Here is a 14,002-nt window from a genome sequence, read left to right as displayed (position 1 = left end):
TATATCTGAGGTATCTGATGACACAGTTTTGATATGTCATTGCAGTTTTAGTGATATTCCATTTTCATTAAAATCAGTGTGCAGGTGGAGAGTGAGCCTGATTGGGATAAACAGAATGTAGGCAGCTTTGGGGAGTATTCAGTTAAAGTTTTTCACAGACCAGAAGGCAGCTTGTTCGTTGTAAGGAAGCTCCTAAGATGATTTGCAAGGTCACCAATCAGTCTCGGTGGAGCCAAGAGATGAGCACATTAGAAATGTAATTTTGTCGTATGGACTTTCTTTACAAAGGAGTTAGGAAGGAAACATGTCGTGTTTGGCTAGGTGCTGGTGCAAGAAAGAGGTTGCTATTTTCACTAATGCCCTTGGTCAGAAGGCAAGATGTGGTTCTTCCCCCACTTTCCCTGTAGGCTACACACATTGAGTGCGTAGGTGGCAGATTCTCTGTCAGCACTTCAGAGGAAAAACAATCTCTGCTGAGGTGACAATCTTACTTTGACATGTAGACCACAATGAATTACGATTTAATAAAACCAGAAAATATTTTTAAAGAAAAATTGGAGATTATGCTTAGGTAGGCTGGGAAACCTATACATCAGGATTCAAGGTTCTAAAGTATTGTGCACCTTGCCTATAATTTTTCAGAGGCATAATTTTCTGTTAAGGCATCATCTGCAAATAAGTCTGAAAGCACGTAAATTTTTAATGATCATTGACTCTTGTGATAACCTAGGGAGCTTTTTCGTGTATAGTGGTAATTACTTCCATTTGATCTCAAATTACTCTTTACATCCTCTTACTTATTTAAGAGTTGAACCTCTATAGTACATTGTCTCTGACATCAGGTTTTCTTTGTTTCGCAGCCTGAACCTCTTGCACACAGTGTGCTTCTTCCATGAAGGAGACCCCTTACAAAACCTCTTTTCTGGGAGATTCTTACATGGTTTTTGTTCAGTATGAGATTTTTTTTTTCTCCCAAAGTTGGAATAATGGAAGTGATAGGGAAGATTCATAGAAGATGGGTATGATATCTTTCTCCATATTATTCTGTCGTAGTGGTCACTTTCCGTAAACTTATTCTGGGTTCCAAGAGTAGTCAAAATGTTGGTTCATTTTACAGCATGTTTCCTTTAAAAGTTCAGAATAACTTTGTGGAAACTCTTGTAAGTTTTTTAGTCATCACAAGATTGTCACAGAAATGCTCAAACTCCAGTAAGAAGTGCTGCAAGAAGGGATTATGCTGAAGAGAAAATTACTACTCCAATTATATGTATGCACATCCAAAAAATGTGTAACAAACAATGTAGCTTTCTCTCCCAGACATACTTGGTAACAATTATGATGTTAACTCAGAAAACTTGAAGGGGTTGGCAGAAGAAAGTGCTAACCATCACTTTGGAAAGAATTAGATTGATCACGTTGTTTATTGTATTTTTGAATGCACCACATACTAGTGTCTCCCATATCAATTACATTGTCTTATTGTACCAGTATTTATGTTCTTATCTTTGGAATTAACCGAACATATAAAAATGCATTATCCCAAAACATACACTAATGGACAAGCAGTTTCATTTATAGACCCCCTCAGTTTGGGGAGTTGTACCAGTCTTCTTTGTACATCTATGAAAAATAGTGATGGCTGAGAACCTCCTCTTGATGTTATTGACTACTATGTCTTGTGGTGTTCTGCAGCTGTTATTTGTTTGTTTGGTCACAACCCAGTTTTCTGCAGCTTAAGCCATTGTTGGGTGACAACTAAATGTTACAACACAGGTAAAATGACATGTGAATTATACAGACATTACTGATACAAATGCAGAAGATACATAAATGATGAGACACAGAGTGTTTACAAAGGAAGGTATTGCATTTTTATATTACATGTAAAATCGTTCATTTATGAGAAATGAATGATTAAATTGATTTTCATGTTCTATTCTCACATTTTCATAATGGAAAATTAACTAACAATCAAGAAAAAGGAAATTTTTGTTTTTTTCATAATTTAAAACTGTGTTATGTTTATTGATTTCAAGTATTTCCAGTGATGAAAATTGAGAAAAGCAAAAAGATGAGATACTCAGTAATTGCAGAACATCAAAAAAGTGTTTCCTTTATTATATTGTTGTCATGTTCTCTGAAGCTCCAACAGAGAATTCTTACCAAAGTTTTAGAGGCTAACACGTAAATAAAGTTATGTGCAAAAAGAACAACAATGAAGGAACTTCATAGCTTAATCTACTAGCCTCGTAGATGTTTTTGCATACATGGCCATTTAGCACATTATCTCTGTGTTTTTAAGCATATGGCCAATTATGATAATGTAAAGACTTCTGAAGGAGCTGTATGTAACCTTATTTGGAGATACTGCCCTTTTGTATTAGTAAACTTTCTTTCCCATTCAATTATGGTTGCTCAAACTTAAATTAGCTAGTATTGCATTTTAGATGCAGCTTTGAGATATCTACCATATTTTGAGTGAGTGTTGGTGCAAATTTGTTCATAACTTTTGGCTTCTGTCTTTCTCTTCTTGAGTATTTAAACAGCTGTGTGAATGTGAATCACAGCTAGTTCATTATATTTATTGTATTGTAGCAGAATTCAAAACTGTGTATACATTCTGTGTTCAGTGTTTATTAATCAGTATCTTACCTTCTCGGAAATGTGAAAACCTACTCTGTAAAGCATTTTTAGGTGCATAATCATTGTTTTCTGTTGTCATAGGAAGCCAGCAATGTTTAGTATCTACATTTTTATGTCTGTTGCGTAATATTTGAATTACTTCTCATTCCAGGAACAAGTTCGAGCAGAAAGTGAGGATGTACGGCAGCAGCGGGAGAAGCTGTACAGTAAATTAGAGTATTTAACAAGCCAGGGAATCCTTATTAGCCCCAATATGCCTGTAGTGACTGCAGTGCCTCCAGAAGATAGTCTTTCGGGGCAGGGGATATTGATACGCACCCAGCCAGAGGATATGAGTGTTACAGGCATTAGTGGTGACTGTTCTCCACCTGTACCTGATTCTCGTCGCAAAGCAGATTCCCATACTTCCAAGCGAAAGCCTGGCAGTAATGCAAGCAGCTCTTGCAGCTCCAGTGCTACCACAAACAAAGCTACACTACCATTAAACCTCATCAGTGCCACAAATCAGCAGAAGGTGCAGGCACAGAGTGTGCAGGTCAGTTAAGAGAACTCATTGCAAATTAGAAATAAGTATGAAAGCTGTTCTAAAACAATAAATAGTAAAGCACCATCCCTGTGGAATATTGATGCAATGTAATGTGTATCATGCAGCTTAACAAAGATTTGTTTTAGATTCTTAATTTTCTATTACTTCCTCTGTCTCCCTCCCCCCTCCTCCTCCTTCTCTCTCTCTCTCTCTCTCTCTCTCTCTCTCTCTCTCTCTCTCTCTCTCTCTCCCTCTCCCTCCCTCCCCCCCCCCCCCGCTCTCTCTCCTCCTCTCCACCCCACCCCCCCCATCTCTGTACATAATTCATATAAATGTTGTGCTTTGCTGCCATATTTATATTATCAGTTTTTACAGTTGTTATGTTAGTGGTTTTTTGTTTTTCGTACAGTATAATGGATTTAAATTTATTTTTGAAGCATGGGAATTGCTAAGTATCCATTTTGTTGTTCCCAGTGGTTATAAGAAAGTAGGTCACACCTGTCTACAAGGAGGATAGCAGAAGTGATTCCTCTTACTGTCCAATATCATTGACATCTGTCTCTTGTAGAATCTTTGAACATATTTTGAGCTCCATTGTAATTTGGTATGTCTAACAGAATGACCTCTCTCGTGTCAACCACCACAGATTTTGAAAACATCTATCATGCAAATACCAACTTGCAGTTTTCTCACATAACATTCCGAAAACCATGGATCGAGACAGTTAGGTGGGTGCAGTATTTCTTGACATCCAAAAAGCAGTAACTCTGTACCACATCAACATTTATTACCAAAAGTATGTCATCCAATTATCAAAGAAAAATTGTTGCTGAACTGAGAGTTTCTTGGTAGGAAGACTACAGCGTAGAGATTATGTGGGGTCAAGAGTCATCAACAGATAAATTGAGGTATGCTCTAGGGTGTGGGTTGTTGTTGTTGTTGTTGTTGTTGTTGTTGTTGTTGTCGTCGTCGTCACTGTCTGTTAAAGACCCATTGGACAATATTAATAATATCCTCAGACTTTTTGGAAATCCTATGTAGTTATCCTTAAAAAAGGGCTATCTGAGAATAAAGTGCACAGGTGTCCAATCTGGTCTTGATAAGATTTTAAAGTGGATCAGAGACTGGTGGCAACTTCCTTTAAATTTCCAAAAGTGTAAAATTATGCACTCCACAAAACACAAAAATGAAGTATTTCATGGGTGCCATATCAGTGAATCACAAGTGGCATCAGTCAACCCTGAAAAATACCTGTGTGTAACAATTTAAGAGGCAAGAGGAAAGCTGAAGTTTAAAATTTTATGTTAAAAAATTATTCGCACAGGAGTATCATACAGACATACCACCATATGACTATTGTACAAATTCTCATATAGAGGACATAAAACAAACATCCCTGACATTGAAAAGCAACTGAAAGAATTGAAAACAAATAAGTCACCAGATCCATATGGAATCCCAGTTTGGTTGGCACCTTACTTAGCTTCATTTATCATTAACTTCTCAGCCAGACCAAGTGCCCAGTAACTGGAAAAAAAAGCCCAGGTGATTTCCTTACATAAGTGTAAAAAAAATGGACCTGCAAAATAACAGACCAACATCTTTAAAAACGATATGCTGCAGAATTCTTGAGCATATGTTAAGTTGTTTGTCCTATATTGACCATACCACACCGCAAGGTATTTTGTAAATTCCCACCTTCCACAATAACAAATTATCCTTCACTGATCCCAGCAGGTTCGAAATTTTAGATGGTGGATGTAAAATCACTATCACCTGAAAATTGTTAAGGGTTCTTGCTATTTTGAAGGAAATGTTTCCAGTAAAGGGAAGAAAAGCTAGGGACTTTGCTGGCACATTCTCCTCCTTATCCACTTCCCAGTTCTTGGTTTTAGCTGAGAATGCCCTGTTAATTTGCCGGGTCAAGTATCCATTGCCTCTGAACACTGTTCTTAAATGTGCAAGCTCTTTAATCAAACTATCTGCATCTGCTCTTTAATTAAACTATTTGTATGGGCTCAGAGTACAAGGATTTTAAGCATACCCATGGTTTGGGATTGGTGATGGAAACTTGAGGAGTGCAAGTACAAATCAGTGTGAGTGGGATTACGGTAAACAGAATGTCCCAAAGATCCGTCACTCTTCCATCTGTCAAAACATCCAGGAATGAGAGACAACCATCTTTCTGTAATTCTATAGTAAATCAAATGTTCTCATGAATTGAGTTAAGATGATGTAAAAACTCAGTCTGCCGTTGCGAAACATTGTATCTCCAACAGACATTCAATAGAGTATGACAAAACATTAATTTTGGCCACAGCAACATCTTTTTGGGACTCCGTTATAAAATAATCTATTAAAATATGCATTGTGGAAAATCTAATGAACCATGACAGCAGATACAAGCTGAATAACGCATGGAATCCTGTCATCTCCAAGATTTGCTTCAGACAAAGATGCCAGAATACTCTGATAACTGCAGCGAGCGGCAACACCGAAGACAGCTGATCCCCTGCAGTTCCACCAGCAACGGCACTGCCGCTGGATGGTGTGGTCCTTCTGTCACCATGACTCTGATGCATGCGTGGCAATACTATCAGTGCACTATATGAGGCAGAGTGGAAAACATGTTCATCAGTCTTCGATGGCTCACCTGAAGATGACTGGCAGGTGTCTAGTTGAAATATCGTAGAATGAAATTTATGACAACTGGCTGCAATCCCAAAATCTCTTCGAACGTTTAATTCACCAGGAAAATTTTAAATTTCATTACAGTGTTAGTAGTTTGCTACTCCACACAGACATGTCGATTAAATATGTAGATGTAATGTTGCAAAGCAGTATCAAATGGAACAAGCATTTAAAGTTGTTAGTAGGGAAGGCAAATAGTCGATTTCTGCTTATTGGGAGAATACTGGGAAAATATGGTCATCCATGAAGAAGACCACATACAGAACAATTGTGTGACCCATCCTTAAGTACTTGGGATCCACATGAGGTTTAAATGTAGATTCAATCAAGATGCAAGTGTTCCGGAAATGCTCTGTGATTTCAAATGGAAATTCCTGGAGAGAAGATGAAGTTTTTTCATGAAACGCTATTGAGAAAGTTTCAAGAACTGATATTCATGACCGACTGATTCTACTGCTAACAATGTACAGCTCACTTAGGGGCCACGAAGACAAGGTAAGAGAAACTAGGGCTCTTACAGAGACATGCAGACAGTCATTTGTGAGTCGAACAGGAGAGGAAATCACTAGCACTAGTACAGTGTACCCTGTGCCATGCATCATATGGTGGTTTGTAGAATACGTATGTAGATGTAGATGTACATATGGAATGGAACGATCAAATAGGCTCAGATGAAGGTAATTGAAGTATCAGACTTCAGTTCATTTGTAGAATACTGGAAAAACGAAATCAGTCTACAAAGAACTTTTCTTACCAAACACTCATGAGAACCATCCTAGAATATTGCTCCTCCTCTCCTGCCCCTCCCCCCAGGGGGCTCACACCGCTCTTTGGTGAACAAGTGCTTGGTGACCACGGGGCCCCAGCCCTCGCAACACCGCTTCTCTTTCTGGGCTGCATGTCTCCTCTTCTCCTGTCCTTTCCCCCTCTCTTGGGGAGATGTCTCATGCCTTAATGGGCTCTTGAAGCTAATTTGCATTGGTTTGCATGTAGGAATATTTTCTCTTGTACCGCCCTTTCCCCGTACCGCCCATTCCCCGTACCGCCCTTTCCCCGTACCGCCCTTTCCCCGTACCGCCCTTTCCCCGTACCGCCCTTTCCCCGTACCGCCCTTTACCCGTACCGCCCTTTACCCGTACCGCCCTTTACCCGTACCGCCCTTTACCCGTACCGCCCTTTACCCTCTAACAACCCCACTACAACAAAGGTCAGAATTTAATAACGATTGTGGTGTTGCTCACGCTGCTAAATACTGCATTTTCAGGCGACAACAGTCATATTATGTGGCAGGTGTCATTAGAGCACATTTAATAAAGTCATTTCATGTAATAATCAAAAAACTAGGCACTCATCTTTTTGTGGTTCCCACGCTGGTCTCATCATAAAATCATGGCTCAATCGTCAAAAATCTAGGTGGTTATGATTTCTAGCTCGGATGCAAAGAGGCCTAGGTTTTATCGTGCTATATTCAAAAGTTTTGTAGATGCGCTTCACAAACCATTCTTGGAGATTAAACCTTTCAAAGTTAGCACAGTAGTGATGTAAAAAAAAAGTAATCAGCACTCCAAAATTAAGTTACAATTCTCGTTGTAAAATCATGGTTCAGTCGCCGAAAATCTAGGTGGTTATGATTCCAAACTCGGAGGATGCAAAGAGGCCTAGGTTTTATCGTGCTATATTCAAAAGTTTTGTAGATGCGCTTCACAAACCATTCTTGGAGATTAAACTTTTCAAAGTTAGCACAATAGTGATGTAAAAAAAAGTAATCAGCACTCCGAAATTAAGTTACACTTCCTTTTAATTGCTTTTATTGCAATATCACATAAACACAAAACATCACTTCACAATACAAAACATATTTGAAAACATCTTCCTCACATTTTATAAGCCAACTACAATATGCATCTTTCCAACATGACGTCCAAGACTTGACCTTTTCAAGGTCCGACTCTCTAACAACTCTCCAACAACTAACTAACTAATAATCACTTACGCGCCCAAAACTCAGAGTTACAAGTACGTCAAAGATCATAATGACAAAAGAAAGAATACACATAAGAATAATATCATTGCAATATAAACATATCGATGTATCACAAATGAAATCAAATCTTAATGTTGTCTCAGAAATATGTCAACTACTTCACAGAAACACAGTAGAATATTACTGGTATCAAGAGGTTCAGGTGAGGTGCTGTAATGGTTGCGTAATTCAAGTACCATTACACCCCGTACCGCCCTTACCCCGTACCGCCCTTACCCGTACCGCCCTTACCCGTGCCGCCCTTACCCCGTGCCACCCTTACCCCGTGCCGCCCTTTCGCCGTGCCGCCCTTTCCCCATACCGCCCTTTCCCCGTCCAATTTTTCCCCCGTTCTTTCCTTGTTCTGCCCTTTCCTTGTTCTGCCCTTTCCTTGTTCTGCCCTTTCCTTGTTGCGCCCTTTCCTTGTTGCGCCCTTTCCTTGTTGCGCCCTTTTCTTGTTGCGCCCTTTCCTTGTTGCGCCCTTTTCTTGTTGCGCCCTTTTCTTGTTGCGCCCTTTTCTTGTTGCGCCCTTTTCTTGTTGCGCCCTTTTCTTGTTGCGCCCTTTTCTTGTTGCGCCCTTTTCTTGTTGCGCCCTTTTCTTGTTGCGCCCTTTCCTTGTTGCGCCCTTCCCTTGCTGTGCTCTCTTTTTCCTCCGCAGCAGCGTTTGAGGCCGTCCTTTCTTTCTTCCTTTCCTTCTTATCTTTTCTTCTCCTCCCTGTGTGCGCCTGATGGCCACCCACACGTTTGACGCGTAGCAGGAGACTGGGTAACAGGTAATTCCCAGCCGCAGGTTGGCATGTAGGGCCAGCACGTACCCCTTGCTACAGGCCAGTCCCAGGGAGGGCTTATTGCCTGATCTGTTACCTTCCTCCTCTGCCAATTAGTCCCTCCATCTGTCGTTTGGGAGATGTGACCTAAGGTGAGGACAATCACCGAAGGCGGGGGGTTCCCCTTTGGAGGGCCCCTGCTGGGAGGAGCGCGCCATTGGAGACGCTGGCAGTCTTGGGGGATTTCTTTCCAATGACTGATTTTCCTTCTCTTTCTCAGACTGTTTCACATAAAAGAAAGTGAAATGAGGCTCCTGCCTCAATGTCTCTTCCTGTTGCGCCTTGATATCTAGTAGTCTCACATTTAGATGAAAACCAGACTTTTGCTACTGTAAACCCCTTCGTTATACAGAAAGGCATGGATGGCATTGCCGGCCCTGTGAAGTGATGCTCCCGTTTCCGCAATGGATTTCTGCTTTTGGAAATTGATAGTGTTCTCCAGGCCCAGAAACTACTCAAGGCCCAACTCACCCATGAATACCCTTTAAAAGTGGAGGCTCACAGGACACTTACCTCGTCCCGTGGTGTTATCTACACCTGGCTGTTGGATGGTTTGACGGAGGATGAAATAACTAATTATTTATCGGATCAGGGCGTTACTGCTGTTCATAGAGTTATAAAGAAGGAAGCTGCTGATTTGGTGCCCGCTCGCACATTGTTCCTCACTTTCGATTGGTTAACGCTCCCTACCAAGATAAAGGCAGGCTATAAAATCATCTGTGTGTGCCATTACATTCCCACTCCATTGAGGTGTTATAAATGCCACCAGTTCAATCATACCAGCACTTCATGTAAAAACGCAGCCAAATGTGTCACTTGTAGCAGGGATGCACACGAAGGCGCCTGTCCACCTCCTTCCCCCTTCTGCATTAATTGTCATGGAGACCATGCTGCTTCTTCTCGTTCTTGTCCCGTCTATCAAGACGAGAGAGCTGTTCAGGAGATAAGGGTGAAGGAGAAGGTACCTTTTCCTGTTGCCTGGAAACTGTTGGCGAACCGTAAACCAAGTGTCCCTTCGTCTGGAAGCTACAGCACTGTGTTAGCCTCCCCGTCCCCCTCCCTGTCCCATGAAAAACATGGCTATGCAAACTTGTGACTTACAGTTCAGTTCGATGGTGGCAAAGTCACCTCGCCTTCAAACTGACACTCTGTCTCCCACTTCCCGGGCTGTAGATTCTGCTACCCGGTCTTCGCTCTCACTGGCGAAGGCGGTTGCAACGCAGCCAGCAAACCATCAATTCAAAAAGGATTATTCCCAGGAAGATTTCTTGCATACCTCGAGTTCACAGCCATCTGGCTCTTCTGCCAATCGCCAAAAGTCAAAACAATTATCCAAAGGCATACAAACAGTCTTCCCCCTCTCTGACTCGTCGGCCCTCTTCGACTTGTCGGTCCTTTTCAACCGACCGACACCGGGGAAGCTCCATTGATCCCGCTGAGTTGATGGATGAAGATCCTCCACCTGTCAATTCCGGTGGCTGTCCTCCCTCGACGGCTTGCCCTAAGCAGCAGTCGAGGTGAGTGTTTCTTCTTCATTCTCCAGTGTTCCTAAATTTTATGGCCCTTTGGTCCAACGGCGCAAACCTCCAGCTGCTCCTGCGATCGCAATGCCCACTCCTTGTCTGTCTCCAAGAAACCAAGCTACGTCCTCAAGACCATTTTGCTCTTTCCCATTTTACTTCGCTACGGATGGACCTTCCCCTTATGGTGGGGATTCGTGCTCATAGTGGGGTCATGCTGCTTCTATGAGATGATGTTTGTCACCGTCCTATCCCTTTGCACACCCACCTGCAAGCAGTTGCTGCCCGTGTTTTCCTTTCCAAATTTTCCTTTTCCCTCTGCACCATTTATATCCCTTCATCTTCTGCTGTCACTAGGGCAGACCTGATGCAGCTTGTTGCTCAGCTTTCTCCACCCTTTCTGCTCCTTGGTGACACCAATACCCATCATCCTCTTTGGGGCTCACCTGTCACCTGCCCGAGAGGTTATCTTTTGGCGGATTTTCGTAATCGTCTTAATCTTGTGTGCCTTAACACCAGTGAAGCCACATTTCACTCTGATTCCACTTACACTTATTCCCACTTAGATCTCTCGATCTGCTTTGCCCAACTCGCTCAACGTCTCGAGTGGTGTGCTCTTTCGGATACTAACTCAAGTGACCACTTCCCTTGTGTGACTCGCCTGTACAGTCATACCCCGCCACAGCGGCCTGCTCATTGGAAATTCTCTCTTGCTGACTTGAGGCTATATTCCTCCTTGGCAGTCTTTGACGGATGGCTGTTTCCCAGCTGTGATGAGATAAGGTCGAGCACCTTGTGGACGTTATTCTGTCGCTGCTGAATCCTCTATCCCACGTACTACTAGTTCTCCCCGTCAGGTCCCAGTCCATTGGTGGACTGTGGAGTGCAGCAATGCGATTCGTGCCTGACGACGTGCGCTTCATGTCTTTCACCGTCATCCTGCGTTAACAAACTGCATTTGCTACAAGCAACTACGTGCGCAGTGCCGTCGCACTGTTAAGGAAAGCAAGAAAGCATGCTGGCTTTCCTTCCTCAGCTCGTTCACAGTTTTACTCCGCCCTCTCTCGTTTGGGGTGGCCTGCGCCGGCTTTCTGGGACTACCGCCCTCTCCCCCATCCCTGGTCTGACTGTGACGGGAAACATCATAGTTGACCTTGTTGATGTTTCCAATGCTTTGGGCCAGTACTTTGCGGAGGTTTCAAGCTCCACCCACTACCATCCTGCCTTCCTTCCTCGGATACAGGTGGAGGAGGCTCGTGCTATCTCTTTTCTCTCTTTGAATCGAGAATGCTACAATACTCCTTTTTCTATGAGGGAGCTCAAGTGTGCTCTCTCCTCATCCTGGTCTTCTGCTCCTTGGCCCAATACAATAGAGGTCCTCATGCTGCAGAATCTTCCTCCTGTGGGAAAACGCTTTCTCCTCGATACCTACAACCATATTTGGACTAACGGAGTATTCCCCATGCTTTGGTGTGAAGCTGTTATTGTTCCCCTACCTAAGCCTGGTAAAGATAAATCTCTTCCTTCCAGCTGTTGTCCAATTTCCCTTACCATTAGCGTTTGTAAGGTGATGGAACGCATGATCAATGGTCGATCAGTGTGGTGGCTGGAGTCACACCATCTTCTCACTAATGTTCAGTGTGGGTTCCGAAAGTGCTGCTCAGTGGTTGATCATTTTGTCACCCTGTCGATGTTTGTGATGAATAATTTTCTGCAGAAGCGACAAACAGTATCCGTATTCTTTGATTTGGAGAAAGTCTATGATAGCTGTTGGCAGACAGGCGTTCTACATACTATGCACACATGGGGCCTTCGCGGTCGTCTTCCCACTTTCATCCAGGAAATTTTAACAGACCGAGTTTTCCGGGTACGTGTAGGTTCCTCCATATCACACCTTTTCACAGTAGAATGGGGTGCCTCAGGGTTCTTCACCATAGCCATCATCCCAATTATGGACTGCTTTCCAGCTGGCATTTCCTGCTCTCTTTTCGTTGATGACTTCGCTATTTATTGCAGTTCCCAGCAGACGTGTCTTTTGTGCAACGCTGTCTTCAGCATTGTCTGGACCTTCTCCATTCATGAAGTGTCACAAACGGTTTCCTACCTGGCTGCACGCTGCACCCGACCCCTCAGTGCCCTTCGTATATTGAGTGGTACCTCTTGGGAAGCTGACCGGACTGCCCTCCTCCGCCTCTATCGATCTCTTGTCCGCTCCAGGTTGGATTATGGATGCATTGTCTACTCATCTGCATGGCCGTCTATCTTACGCCGTCTAAATACAATACACTATTTGCCAGCCGGTGTGGCCGAGCAGTTCTAGGCGCTTCAGTCTGGAACCACGTGACCGCTACGGTCGCAGGTTTGAATCCTGCCTCGGGCATGGATGTGTGGGATGTCCTTAGGTTAGTTACGTTTAAGTAGTTCTGAGTTCTAGGGGACTGATGGCCTCAGCTGTTAAGTCCCATAGTGCACAGAGCCATTTGAGCCGATACACCATTTGGGGATCCGTCTCATGACTGGTGCCTTCCGTACTAGCCCAGTTGAGAGTCTCTAAGCAGAAGCAGGTGAACTACCACTGTCATACTGGCGCAACACCCTACTCAGTAGGTATGCATGTCGGCTTTCTTCTATGCCGGGCCACGCAACCTTTGACCCTTTTTTTGATGACATTCTTGACCGCGAATATGAGATGTATGTTTCTTCTCTGCGGCCTCCCGGCGTCCTCTTTTGTCACCTGCTTCAGCAGCTGCAGTTCACACTTCTTGCCACTTTCCAAATTGGTGAGAGCCTTTCATCACCTTGGCTTCAGGCACAGGTTTGTGTTCATTTTGACCTCAGCTCGTTCCCGAATGATTCGACTCCTGAGCTGACCTGTCTCTGCAAATTTCTCAAACTTTGCCAACTTACAGCATGTTTTTGTACACTGATGGTTCCAAGCTCTGCCCACGGTGTTGGCTGTGCTTTTGTTGTTGGGGATGATAAGTTTCAATACCGGCTTCTCGACCAGTGTACAATTTTCACCACAGAGTTTTTTACCCTCTATCAGTCTGTTCACTACATCCGGAGGCACCAGCTCATTTGCTGTGTGATATGCTCTGACTCCCTCAGTGCCCTTCAGGATCTGGATGATCCAGATCCAGTCCACCCCATCATTCAATGGATCCAGGACTGCCTCCATTTGTTCCCGGTTGGGGGAGCCCAAATGATGTTCATGTGGGTTTCTGGCCATGTTGGTGTGCCTGGAAATGACTCTGCTGATGCTGCAGCCAAGGCCGCTGTCCATCTCGGTCGGCCCGCCTCTTACTCTGTTCCCGTGCAAGATATTCGTACTTTTCTCTGTCGGCATATCGTGTCACTTTGGCACGACCCTTGGTGCTCCCTTCACGGGAACAAACTCAGAGAAGTCAAACCTCTCCCAACAGCCTGGTCGACTTCCTCCCAGCCGCCTCGTCATGATGAAGTAGTAAGTGTCTCCAACATGAGTCCCCCCACCTCCTCCCACTAGGTCACCGGCACAGTCGCTAGTCCATGTGGTGGGGCTGTTACATACCCATTTGGCTGAACCCCCTGACAAAACAGGGATCACACTGCTGGCACCTGAGCTGTCATCATCTTGTGTGTGTCTAGGAGTGCTTGCTTATATTTTTGGACTCCCGATAATGACCACTGTGCCAGGCAGCCCTTGCTGTAGCTGGGTGAGCCCCTGATCAGAGCGGATTCTACCAGGGCGGATGCTCTCCACATGAAGGGTGGTAAACTCCACATTTTGTCC

The 14,002-nt window shown here is 43.7% G+C and overlaps 1 protein-coding gene across 1 annotated transcript in view; it reads left to right on the top strand.

The window, feature by feature from the left end:
- LOC126191481 (rho guanine nucleotide exchange factor 18) overlaps nucleotides 1–14,002 on the top strand; it is a 640,188-nt gene that overhangs the window by 605,923 nt on the left and 20,263 nt on the right. The window contains exon 28 of the mRNA XM_049932364.1: nucleotides 2,795–3,178. Within this exon, the coding sequence (XP_049788321.1) occupies nucleotides 2,795–3,178 (384 nt within the window). The remainder of the gene's footprint in view (nucleotides 1–2,794; nucleotides 3,179–14,002) is intronic.

This window comes from Schistocerca cancellata, chromosome 6 (assembly GCF_023864275.1).
Source record: "Schistocerca cancellata isolate TAMUIC-IGC-003103 chromosome 6, iqSchCanc2.1, whole genome shotgun sequence".
Lineage (NCBI taxonomy): Eukaryota > Metazoa > Arthropoda > Insecta > Orthoptera > Acrididae > Schistocerca > Schistocerca cancellata.
This window is presented reverse-complemented; position numbering and strand designations above follow the sequence as displayed.